The sequence below is a fragment of the Cibotium barometz genome, chromosome 41, assembly GCF_041138505.1.
Source record: "Cibotium barometz isolate CiBa-2024 chromosome 41, ASM4113850v1, whole genome shotgun sequence".
NCBI lineage: Eukaryota > Viridiplantae > Streptophyta > Polypodiopsida > Cyatheales > Cibotiaceae > Cibotium > Cibotium barometz.
The window spans coordinates 32,069,505-32,083,027 of record NC_141086.1 but is presented as its reverse complement, the minus strand read 5'-3'; the positions used below and the strand labels follow the sequence as shown (position 1 = coordinate 32,083,027).

General features: G+C 39.1%; 1 protein-coding gene across 3 annotated transcripts; it reads right to left on the bottom strand.

Annotated features, from left to right (window-relative positions):
* Positions 1-5,097: 5,097 nt before the first annotated feature.
* LOC147614870 (NAC domain-containing protein 105-like) lies at positions 5,098-12,718 on the bottom strand. 3 transcript variants are annotated; one of them, XM_086779795.1, is made up of 6 exons: positions 12,577-12,718; positions 11,743-11,791; positions 10,198-10,362; positions 7,802-8,121; positions 6,574-6,720; positions 5,098-5,919 (listed from the first exon to the last, which is right to left on the bottom strand). In XM_086779795.1, exons 3-6 carry the CDS (start codon positions 10,358-10,360, stop codon positions 5,461-5,463), a joined length of 1,089 nt encoding a protein of 362 aa, XP_086635921.1. In that variant the 5' UTR covers positions 10,361-10,362; positions 11,743-11,791; positions 12,577-12,718; the 3' UTR covers positions 5,098-5,460. The 3 variants fall into 3 exon arrangements, with proteins under 3 accessions (XP_086635921.1, XP_086635919.1, XP_086635920.1); XM_086779793.1 differs by lacking the exon at positions 12,577-12,718 and adding an exon at positions 12,213-12,543; XM_086779794.1 differs by lacking the exon at positions 12,577-12,718 and having other exon boundaries at positions 11,743-12,206.
* Between the last annotated feature and the right edge of the window lie 805 nt (positions 12,719-13,523).

Here is a 13,523-nt window from a genome sequence, read left to right as displayed (position 1 = left end):
TTAGACCCAAGAGCAAAGGATATGGAGATGTCACTTGCTTACTACTCACATGCTGCATGACATGAATACCACACTATGGAAACATGTCTAGGAGTCCACTGTGACTAGGTGAAAGTGCTTAAAGAGAAAATAGCTGACGAATGCCACACACAGAGAGGTGATCCTAAAGAGTTTAAAGGCACCCAAGGAACAGGAGGCAAGGCTCCATACCTTGGAAGGCAATAACATACTAATCAATAAGACCATAGTCTGTACCACCAAAGAGAATGAGGAGCTCAAGGGGCAAGATTAGAACAAGCCAAGGTATAACTGCAAAAGGGAGTGGCATATACCAAGGAGAAAGAAGAGCAATATACATAGAGACTAAAGGAAGCACATGCCATGTTCCAAGCAAAGGAAGACGGATATACAAGGCAAATCAATGCACTCATTGAAGCCATTACTAAAGTAGAATAGAGAGTCGTAAGACTTTAAACAGAAAGAGAAAAACTAAACAAAGCATATGCCAAGAAACTGAAAGCCCTCAATGAGGTGATCACTGTAAAGTTGCTAGAGATAGATCAAATGATGCTTAGCCATCAACAGGTGCTTGAGCATGTACACCAGCAATTGACTAGTAGCTAAAGCTTGGGAGAGGAGCGGCAAAGGCAAATTGAAGAGACTAATGTTCAAGCCATAGCTTCTAGGATTGCAATGGAGAAGGTTGCAAGAAGATATGCAGAGCTCGCCGTTGCTCGAGATGTGCAAGAAGTAGCCATCTCCACACTACTCACCACCAAAGACTCAAGAATATAGGATCTGGAATGCCAGCTCGCCCTCCAACAAATATCTCAAAGAAGAACCAGATGAGTTACACCAACTCCTCAAATGCACCTTGGAGATAGATTCGTTGCCAGTAACTCCTCGGGCCCCTCCTCAGACTGTTTTTAGCTACACTAATCCTATCTCTTCTTCAATACAAAATTAACTTAACTGAAGACCTCAATTTGGGAGACCTAACCCTAATTCATCATAACACAGAAAGGGATGCAAACTCAACCATAATAATGGGAATCCTACAGGGGATATAGTTCTAAATGACCCAATTGATATTTTCTTTTTCCCCTTACATCCCATAGTGCTAAACCTACATAGTTGGTGTCGGGTGCTGCAACAGTCACACATCCCGGATGACAATGTTGATAAACTCAACTTGTTTCTACTAGATAATATCCCAATGACACCGGCCAACTACAAGGTTGTTGCACGAAGCTACCATGGCTGGACTGAAGTATATAATACCCATCAGCATCTAAACCAATCCACATTATATCATCCTTTTGGTATTATAAAACTTTATCAAAATATCCATAAGCATTTGGAGGCTATGCTCACTAACGTGATTTATAATTTTGATAAAGAGCATATAGAATATCTTAATGTAACCACCAATGATATAATTGACCTCCAAGAGTTTATGAAAACCAACAAGCCCAGCCTATCGCCCCCCCAAGTTTCGAAGAGGGTCAAGATGAAACAGTAGGAACCTCCTCCTCTTTTGCTTATCCAGTGGTCTCTTTCATTGCCCGTAAGTTATTAAATCCCTTTCTTAATGTATCTCTAGCTAACAAATATGAGGCCGATTGTATCTTCTCCCGCTTCTCTTCTATCCCCGTTGATTTTCCCACTAACGCTCTCGCCCCCCCAGGGAAATGCCGGCACCAAATCTATCTCCACTAAGGCCGATCGATGAGGTACGTCCCCATCACCCTCATGATGATATCCAAGCTTTTACTGATGCAAATATTATTGAGTCTTTGTCAGCATGCAGAGTATGAGGGCTTCATCGTTGCAGGCAAGCCACTCTTGAAACCACCAAAACTCATGTTCAAGGTGCTGATGCAAATCACACCATTTGAGTCTACCAGACGAATCCTTTTGGATGCATACTCCAACATGGAGTCACGGAGGAAGCCTTATGCTCCATAACCTCTCCGAGCCCCAATGCAAGAATTAGAAGAGCTTTTACCAATGGGAGGAGAGGGTACCTTGCGGGAGAATGTGGCTCGTCACACCAAGATGGCCAATCCACACTTGGCTGATCTGCTTAAGATCCAAATTTTCACATTCATGATCAGCTCTTTTTGCAGATGGCGCAAACAACACCCAGTGCATAGAAGGGGAGGCTATACAACAATCCAAACAGATGATACCAACCCTCACCTGACGGATTTTGGCATACAACCGAATTGGTGCAAGGAGCATTTTAGAGTCCCAGAATACAGTTCAGTACTAGTGCTCCCTGGAAACACAACAAGTGGATCCCTTATTCATGCCAATCAAAAGGCACCTGAATCCACTCCAATTTCATGAAGCAAATAAACGGGATTCTCATGTCTGCTATAACTTCTCTGACTTCTTGCCATCCACATTCCAAGATATAACAAGTCAATGACAACAATTGCTCACATGGATACAAGCATGGTGTAGAATTACAGATTCAGACATAGTAACTGCCGTAAGATTCATGAAATTGATCATAGTTCTCATCGATCAACCAAAGGAAAGGCATGATGAATTTGAGGTAGAGCAGCTTTGATTTGACATGAACAGAGGCCCAACTGAAAGAGGCATGATGCTTTACTATCATCGCCTAAGGTGTCTTCTGTGGGTTACATGCATGTTACGTTCAAAGACATGGTCGACACTAGGTTTTGGACGTCCCACTTCGCATTCCGAAGAACCCTTAAAAAGCTTCAATCCCGTCAAAACTTCTATAGACACGAGTTTCGCAACCAAGTCTTTCGACCTAGGTAAAGGTTCTAAGGACAAAACCTACATCACGTAGGAGGGGATGTTAAGCCCATTTTGAATTAACAAAGATGCTCCTCCAATTGAGGAAATTAATAAGTGCTATGTAAAGGCACTATAAAAGTTATACATTTTGAAATACTGGCCACCCACCAAGGCCTTAGTTAGTAAGTTTTGGGTACCCAAGTGTGAATAAGGGCGCCAGATGTATAAAAGGCAAATTCTCATAAAATGAAAGAACACAATCCCCCTTTATGCTATGAGAGCTCTTGCTTTATCTTGTGTGTGAGAGAGAGAGAGTGAGAGTGTACTCTAGTGCATCTCTTCTATGCATGAGTGTGTGGAAGAGTGAGAGGTAGATTGCCTTGCATTGTGGGTGAGAGTGACTATGCAATGATAGCATGGAGGTGGAGATTAGAGGAGTGAAGCTTCCAAAAGCGACCTTAGGGAGCCTCATGGGACGTGAGCTCAAAGCATTGGTAAGTACCCAACGATAGTTATTGTCTATTGCTTCTTCCAATTGTGAATGGGTAGAGTTCTCTCTTGTGAGGTGTGGTAGCCCATAACAGGGTTCATTATTAGTGGATGGTGGTTGGTTTTTCGCATTAAGGGCGATGATTGTGTCTATGTCGCATAACTGCCCATGTTGTATACACACCTACCACACCACTTGTAGCACTATATATGGACACAGTTACTATAAGCTAAGGTATCTAATACATTGTCGATATGCACACCCACTTGTAGCACTATATATGGACACAGTTACTATAAGCTAAGGTATCTAATACATTGTTGATATGCACACCCTCTACACTTAGTATATTCTTTATCGAAAGTCTTTCTAGATTGCTATCTAAGCTCTATCTAAGAGCACACGAGTGGAGAGCACCATCACATTGTACCTAACTTAGGATTTTAAATTCTCTCCATTCTCTATCTATTGCATTGTTTACTGCACTTTATTTTGCTATCTATCTTTTTGTTGTGCTATATTCTTATATATTTTAGGCCTCATAGATTCATAGGGACTTTTGAAGTTGTTAATATCTATCTCTCTCTCTCTCTCTCTCTCTCTCTCTCTCTCAAAAGGAAAAAACTTTAACAAATGTTTTTACTTATGTGCATCATAATGCCAGCACCTCCTTCCCACAACCAAAAGGTATCGGAGTAGGCTAGATTCACCACTGACTTGGGTACGCGAGGATACGGTCTCAACATTATAACTTGGGTACGCGAGGATACGGTCTCAACATTATAACTTGGGTACGCGAGGATACGGTCTCAACATTATGAAGGGGCTATATTAACCACTTTATAAGTTAACATGGTTTCACCCACCCTACCTACTGTAAGGCACTTTGCCATCTTACCCACTCGAAGGGCCACTATAAGTTAACATGGTTTCACCCACCCTACCTACTGTAAGGCACTTTGCCATCTTACCCACTCGAAGGGCCACTTAGCTTTTATAAGACGGTGCTGGAACATATAAAGTGGCCTTGCCTTTAGCTTAATGTGAAATAAAAAAAGTCTAAGGACTTTGTATACATACTTATTTAAGACTAGTAATAGAGACTAGACTATTTTTAAACTTGGTCGGCCTAGTGAAAAAACTAGTCATTTGTGTATAAACCATTATTGACACTAAGCAATACATATTCATTCCCTTGTAATAGAAAACGTATGAGCTCTTATCTCCTCTCTTCTTTCTTGCATGTATGTTATTGATTGCTTTCTTGATGGATGCATGCTAGATGGGTTTATTTGTAGATTTTTCTTTTGCATTAGCTTCTTTCTCTTCCCTCGCTTTTGTAAGACATAACCATCTTGCCTCTATCTAGGCATAGAGAACTCTACCTTTACCCTATTGCCAAAGGAGCATTTTGGTGCGCCAAGGACGCGATGAAAGAGCTAGTGCATGTACATCAAGAAATTACAATTATTGTGCCAGCTCTAAGGCAAGGCCCAATGATGCATGATTCGGCAAGGCTAAGGTAAGATCTTGAATTGAATATCTTGGGTCTAACAAAATAATTAAAGAACTTATTTCAAGGATCAGTAACCTTTCATGTGTGTGTGTGTGTGTGTGTGTGTGTGTGGGTGAGAGAGAGAGAGAGAGAGAGAGAGAGAGAGAGAGAGAGAGAGAGAGAGAGAGAGAGAGAGTTGTAACAAAATGTTAGAGAAGAATGCAATGTAATTGGTATTATCATAGTTATATTATGACATTTACAAAGAAGAAGAAATTGGTATGTCTTTGTGATAGAGAGTATGACAAGGAGCTTGGATGATTGAATTACAAAAAAGAGACCATTTTTTTTATTTTTAGATACAAAAAGTACTATTGTTTATAATTGGGATTGAAATCATGGGTGAAAGAATAGTTGCTTAGAATGAGTGCACCACATAAAGAAATGGTGGACTAGAATGATGATTAAAGAGCTTTGTGGGTTGGCAAGTTGTCAAATCCCATGCATGCATTTGATCATCAACACACTCTTATGGTTTGTATGGTTACGGGGTACAGAGAAGGCTTTGCAAATTATGTAACTGCACCCTTGGATAAGTGTAGATTTTGAGAAAAAGAAATTCTATCACTACAGCTTGCATATTTTTGAAGGACTTGGACTCCAAGATCATAACTACTATCTAGTGGAGCCATGATCTCATTTACAACAAGGGTTTCCATATGTCCATGTCATAAGAGGTAGAGAGTAGACTAGTGCACAAGTTGTCAGATGATGATTGATGATACCTCATGTCCTTTGGTAGGCTTTCAAGCACACCCCATTGGTCATTCTCCTCAATATAGGTGTCCGCAAGATTGTCACAACCAAATATAAGAGATTTGGTGTAGTTTGAGGTATCCAATGTAGGCATCTCTATTAAAGTGAAGGGTGAAGGGAACATTTCTGGTCTCTTGCAATTTAAGGACTCAATAGTTAAGGGCCTTCTTCCATGATATTCAGCAACATCGGGAAACATGATATTATTAGTTGCATTATTCTTTGGGCTCTCAAGTTGAGGCAAGTGTAAGAATGGGGCTTGTTGGAAGCTATCATCATAATCTTCTTCTCTTTTGCAAGAGAACTTTAGGCAATTAGATGTTGTTGTAGGAGCATTCTTCACCTGCATTAACAATTTCACAAAGGAGTTATATCGAGATTACCATAGCCCAAAACTAATGCCAAGATTTATATTGCTATTTGAACCAATTTTTTTGTTTGATACAAAGGAAGTGTTCAGACTCACCAACTTTTGGGTAGGGTAGGGTGTATGAATTTCATAATTGTAGGATTTTAATTTCTATTATTATATTATATTAGTGTTACGATTTGAACTTAAGACTTGTACATCCATTGAAGACTATTATTATATTATAATAGTGCCAAGACTATTAGTATATTATATCAGTGTTGAAATTTGAACCCAAGACTTGTATGTCGACCCAAGGCTATTATTATAGCATATTAGTGTCCCGCGGTTTGAACCCAAGACTTGTATATCCACCATGGGCCAACAAGGGTGTTACCACACTTGATTTTTGATGGGCACCCTTGCCCTTGAAAATTGACAAGTTTGGTTAAATATAGCAAGGTTTTTTTTTCTGTAGCTTAGTGTAATTTTTGACAACCATTTTAAAATATTGCATGTATTTTACGGCCAAAATGCTAAAAAAAAGGGGGTGATGGACATCAAAAAGCAACTATGGGTGTTACTACTCTTGCTTCTCATGATTTTCAAAATTTAGAACAATATATTTATATAAAGTAAGATGTTGACCTGGAGATTTTTGTAATGGTCAACACTAGGATTGTCAATCAGGCTTGATTGCTCTTCTTTTGATGCTAATATTGGTGTCCGAGGTTGAGTTGGTTTGTGATAATGAATGCGTTTCTTAAATACCCGGCACACAACCCAACCATCTTCCTGCAAAACCAATACTTTCAATGATTAATTAACCATGATCCATGAAAAGGTCACTAATCTATACATTAATTTAACTAGTCTATGCAGTGGATTAGTGCTGATCTCTGATGGTGATAAGCGTTTAGATTAAACTGCAATTGAAATTGAGTATGAATGATACAAGTAGCTATGGTGGTCTTCCAAAAACCAATAAAAATTATTGAATGCAAAATTCTTAACCTATGTTAAACCTTTAGAATATTTGGCATGATCAGCAGCATATGTAGCTTCCATTATGAAGCGTATGGATCTCTCTCTCTCTCACACACACACACACATTCTGCGGCTCTCTCTCTCTCTCTCTCTCTCTCTCTCTCACACACACACACACACACATTCTGCATCTCTCTCTCTCTCTCTCTCTCTCACACACACACACACACACACACATTCTGCATCTCTCTCTCTGTCTCTCTCTCTCTCTCACACACACACACATTCTGCAGCGCTCTCTCGCTCTCTCTCTCACACACACCTTTCTCTCTCTCTCAGACACACACACACACACCTCTCTCTCACACACACACACGTGCGCACGCACTTCAAATTACGGTGCGTTCCATGTTATTGCACTGGACCTACCCACCAGGAGATGATAATTGCACGTGCGCACACATATTGTGCAGCTCTCTCTCTCTCTCTCTCTCTCTCTCTCTCTCAGGCACACACATACCATGGTGCGCACTGTGCTGTATTGTATTGAAAGACTTACCCGCTATCCAGGGGACGACGATAATTGCACGTGTAATCTAAGGCTTGTGTAAATGCACGTGTAAAAGGGGGGGCTCGCTCTCTCAGCACCTCTCCCTCTCTCTCTCTCTCTCTCTCACACGCACACACAACACCGGTCAACCCTAATACAATTAGCACGTACACGCGTGCGCACACAGAACTCGTCAACTCTATTACAATTAGCACGTACACGCGCGCGCGCGCGCACACACACACAGACACAGAGTACACGCACAGAACCCATCAATCCTATTACAACTAGCACGTACTGCAGGAAGGCATGCACATGCAGCAGAAAGGAGACACATACGTTACTGAAGGGAGCGTTGGGGCCATCATCGTGATTGTAAGGCGCGTCCTCAAGGCGGTATTCATGCATGATCCAGTCGGTCTTCTGGCCGTGGGGGGCGCGGCCTCTGTAGAAGACCAGGGTTTTCCTCATGCCGATGCGCTTGTGGGCAGCTGCGCCGTGGCCGCCCGTGTGCGTGTGAACGGCCTTGTCCCGGCCGGTGGCCTTCCAGAAGCCCTCCGCTGTGGCCCTGTTGGTGCGAGTCCCCGTTGGATACTTCTTGTCCTTGTGGCTGAAGAAGTACCACTCTGTCTGCTGCGCCGTGTCGATCCTGCACCGCTCTACACACGCACGCACGCACGCACGCACACACGCACGAGATACCATCAGCACATGAGCACAAAACTACCTTATTATCATAGTTCCTCCATGCCGCCCTAGCTACACTTTTATAAGACTCATGTACCCATACGATGTTCTTCTACAACATACCATGTATACACACATCAAGCCTACACAACGGCCGCACACACGGCACGCACAAATCTACCTTCCTAACAAAAAGCCTACACAACGGCCGCACACACGGCACGCACAAATCCACCTTCCTAACAAAAAAAAGGCCTTATTCCTTTTAAAAAAAAGGCCTTATTTGATGAGGGAAACCCATCTTACATGTCTTCACAAGTAGAGGACCTGATCACCTATCAAAGTCCGCACTTAGGCATGCACAAATCCACCTTCCCAACACCCAAAAAAAAAGCCCTTATTCGACAAGGGAGACCCATCTTACATGTCTTCACAAGTAGAGGACCTGATCACCTATCAAAGTCCCCACTCATGGGACAAGTACTAAGAATCGGCAACACAATAACAGTGGAATCAACACTTGTTTTTCCATCGCCGCATACAATGGGGAAGAGAGGAAAGAGGAGGGCGTGTGTGTGGGATCAACACTTGTTTTCAATGGCCACACACAATGGAGAACAGAGGAAAGAGGAGGTGTGTGTGTGTGTGTGTGTGTGTGTGTGTGAGAGAGAGAGAGAGAGAGAGAGAGAGAGAGAGAGAGAGAGCTTGCTTATCCTCCAAGTCCCTGCTCATGGGACAAATAGTGAGATATGTGCAACGTCTAGCCTTAGAATGTATGTGTGCATGCTACTCATAATTCCATATCATGTAAGAATGAATGCATGTGTACACATCAGTATATTATTGTGTATAGTTTTTATCTATCCTTTATATATATATAATGCTACAATATGTTTCTCCTCTCCGTCTATGTACATCATCAAGCAAAGATCGTTATGTATGCACATCTATCGCACATCTAAAATGCATGTACATGTGCGATATACATGTAATATATTAGAGGTAGTAGCTCATCATGTTATAAAAAGGTTGTGAATGTGATGCCAGTAGCCACAAACTTACATAAACCATGTGTGTTGATGTATGATGTGTGCATGTATTGTCACGCGCTATAGATTATGAATGTGGTATCACTACGTATAACACTTGGAAGATCAAGTGCAGTGCTCGAAAAAAATGTTTTTTTTCATTAGAAATCATACAAATGCCGGGATTTATAACTAAAATGTACAAATTTCATCCCTTAAAATCAAAGGCAATGAGATTTCTGAATTTCAGCCAGGAAAATTACACTACGTCAAACCTGGTTATGTGAGCACTGATCAAGGGCTTGATAATTTGTAGCAAAACCTAACAGTACATATCAAATTCAATTTAATTGCACTGGCATATAATTAAAACGGGGATGCAGTGTCAACTTACTTAATTAATAGTAAAAAGAGGATGCATATGTATGTATATTCAAACATAAAAATTTATCTGCAGTAAAAAGAGGATGCATATGTATGTATATTCAAACATAAAAATTTATCTGCAGTAAACACATATGCACGCAACCTCTTAAAATGAGGTATTGAATGAGATGCAGGAAGAACACTGTTATAAATCCAGTTAAATCCTTGATTAACTGACACTGTTATAAATCCAGTTAAATCCTTGATTAACTGACACTGTTATAAATCCAGTTAAATCCTTGATTAACTGACAATTATGGTAAAAAAACACACACACCCCCACCTAGTTAGATCCTTGATTAACTACACACACACAGTTAGATCCTTGATGGTACACACAGACACACACAGGTGGTACAACCTAGTGCAAATCATCTCAGCATTAATTAGATGAAAACTGAGATTAAAATGAACTAATACAGAAATCGCGTTTGTATAATGCAGGTTGTTAGAAGTTAATCCATAGAGATGCTTGTATATTAGTGAGATTTCCACTTACTTAAATGACATTTAAGATAGATTAGAAGTAAGATTAATCAAAGCAATGTATATTATGCATAATCATATTGCAGGTATAAGAAATATGCAGCTTACCGTGGAGATCCCACGGTTCCAATTTATTCAAGTCCACATCTCGGATGACATCCAGATCGAATTTCTCCAAATTCACTTTTTTTCTCAAATAATAATTCACAAGCTCCTCATCAGTTGGGTGGAACCTGAAACCGGGTGGTACCCTAGAGGGCTGGTTCGCCATAGCTGTAAAATTAATCATATACATTAATCTCAATTCTCCTTGCACAGATTAATCATATACATTAATCTCAATTCTCCTTGCACAGATTAATCATATACATTAATCTCAATTCTCCTTGCACAGATTAATTATAATCTTATTATTAATCACAGGAATAAGCCAAAATTCAATTCTCCTTGCACAGATCAATTATATTATCAATATCAATCATAGGAATAAGCCAAAAATTAATTCTCCTTGCACAGATTAATTATATCATTGATATTAATCACAGGAATAAACCAAAATCCCCCCCTCCCCCCAAAAAAAAATAATAATCATAAAATTTGTAATCCCTAATGACCCTGCTCTTAATTACTCGTACGATTAAATTTATTTTAAAAAAATAGACGTGTCGTGAGTCGTACTTCTCCTACTCTGAATTTCCTTTTTAGATTTGAAATTGTGTATACTATTTATTTAATATATAATATTATGTTATTTGCGTTGCAAGCAAAGGTTTTTGCAGTGTTTTTTGGATTCCTAAAAAGCGTCTCTTTTTTTTTTTGTGTAGCTTTGAAATGGCCACCATGACACAGTTAACAAGAGAGCTTTAATTTCCTACAAAACAATAATAATAATAATAAGAACAGTAATAACAATAATAATACACAGCAATAATAATAATAGTAATAATAATCAAGACGCGCTGCTAATTTAGTATTTAGGGTTTCTTAAAACTGCAAGTCTTAGAGATTAAATTAATCTCAGTATAAGAAGTTGACAATAATTACTGAGATTAATTTAATCTCAGTAATAACAATAATAATAAACAATAAACAATAATAAATCATAATAATAATCAAGACGCGCTGCCACCTGCATGGACATTTAAGCAATTAGGGTTTCTTAAAAAATGAGATTAATTTAATCTCAGTATAATAAGTTATTGTTGTTGACAAGATTATGAGCTCGAGCGGCCAAATCAGGTAAATATAATCCGTGCGTTTCTTTTTTCTTTTTTAAAAAAATACATTTGCGTGCAAACAAAGCAACGTTTGGAGATTTAATCTAAATGAATGCATTATTGGGCGATAATATTAATATTGTGGCTTATCAGCATCAATCGAATCGACCTTGTTGTGTATACAAGTAATTAACGAAGGCTTAATTAGCTTAATTACAAACGAAAGCTTGCAGTACATATTAGGGTTAAACGTAAACACTGTATCAGCATGTACATACAGCTAAACCTAGATTAATGCAGTGCCGTTAAACGTAGTCTTATACGCTTCTCCTTCTTCTGCAAGCTTCAAGTATAGTTTAATACGAATTTAATTAACCAAACGCGCAAATTATTTCGCTTTGCAAACCCTAGCTCTGATCACTGTTGAGTTGCTCACCTAATTCTTGCTACGGCTGATGGGTTCTGTAATCTTTGTGCTCCTGGATCTGAGCTAGCAGCACCAGAACATTATCAATTCCAAGTTAGTCAATTAATCACTCATTAATTAAACTACTTTGTGCACGTTACACACACTTAATTACCAACCACTCTTGAAATAGCCTTCATTAACCTAGCAGTTCACTAAAGGTTTTAACCATTAATGCAAGAAAAATTTCCCAAACTTGTTGACTTTCCATTAAAACTAGAAAGTATGATCACTTAAAAGAAAATTTACCAAACGGTAGGCACTTAAGTACATGACAATTTTGATTTCTCCCACCCCCTAATGATCTTTCGGGCACTCTAATTGGCCCTAACGTGTTAAACTTACCTACCAATGATTTTATAAGTAATTATATCATTATGCAAGTTATTATAAGTGGATAATCATCCAACAACAAACCTACAAGGCAAAGGAAGGCTCACCAATTACAAGCTAGAAGACACAAGAAGAAGACCAAGCAAGGTTTCAAAGAACAAGGGTAGAAAAGAGGAGAGCAAGGTTTGAACAACTCAAGGACATGAATAAACAAGGGTATATTGTGAGATGAGATGAATATACAAGCTATGGCTTGAGAGTACAACACTCTAGCTAGACGATAAGCGATTCACACACTAGATATGGCAAAGAAGCAGATCAAGCAATACATGAATACTTGAGCAAAGAGGAGGAAGCTTCTATAGCTAGATCTCTGAGCATTTATAACCCACTCCGTGAGCTTCCATGCTTAAATGGTTAAAGCATCCAACCACTTTTTCAAAGTTGCCACAACTCTTGATTACCTCTTACCTTCGACTTTGATCAATGAAAATCCATCACCTGCAAAAGAAGATCCTTCTTTCTATAAGAATTATTGTTGTATAACAATTGATCATGTCTCTCCTTGCTTTACATTCATTTTTAGTAAAACTAGCTCTTTTTTAGAAGCTTCTTTTCCCTTTTGTCGTGCCTTAGGCGTCTTTAGAACCCCAAATTCCACTAAGTGTTCAACAGAATTGGCCCTTCATCATGCACCTTTTCACATGCTCTCACCCCTTCTCTTTCAAAGGGCTAGGAATTCCCTTTCTTTGATCCTATTACCTTTACGAGGGACAACAGTGACGGAAGGAATAAAGGTATTTCCTTGATCTGTGTACACCCCATGTGCCTCCTTTTGCTACTAGCTCTCTCTCTCTCTCTCTCTCTCTCTCTCTCTCTCTCTCTCTCTCTCTCTCTCTCTCTCTCTCTCGTTCTTGCATTATGGCATCTTGCTATCTTCCCACAAGTTTACACTTTGAAAGTTTTTTTCCGTAGCTTTATATAAATTCTAATGTAGTTTAAGAGTAAAAGCAAAAGAGAACCATGTTAAGTCATCAGATTTTAAAACACCTAAAGAAGTGATTCTCTTTTAGTTTGATGCCCCAAGAAATGAAAATTTCATAAGCACCAAGTATCATATGCCATCAATATAGGATGCACATGTATTTCTAAGAAAGGGATCAATTCACCCTGGGTTGATTATTCATAGAAAAAAATGACCATACAATTAAAAATGAGAAAGCTTCAATAACTCATCCAAGTTTTAATCAATATCCTTCGAACAAGGGTTTCTCTTAGATTTTGGCCATTTCCTTTCTCATATTCTACGTTTATTCCTTGTTATATTTGATAAGCAAAATAGAGATATCATACACATTAACATGTTAATCAAACTTTGGTAACTAACATGTTAACTAAATCTGAAAACTAGCTATGTA

Bases quoted from the DNA above. Each gene is read 5' to 3' on its own strand.
- LOC147614870 (XM_086779795.1), bottom strand. From the start codon at position 10,360: ATGGCGAACCAGCCCTCTAGGGTACCACCCGGTTTCAGGTTCCACCCA. The intron at 6,721-7,801 runs GTATGTGTCTCC...TTGGTTTTGCAG, and splicing joins CCAACGCTCCCTTCAGTAAC to GAAGATGGTTGGGTTGTGTG. The intron at 5,920-6,573 runs GTCAACATCTTA...TTGTTAATGCAG, and splicing joins ACCATTACAAAAATCTCCAG to GTGAAGAATGCTCCTACAAC.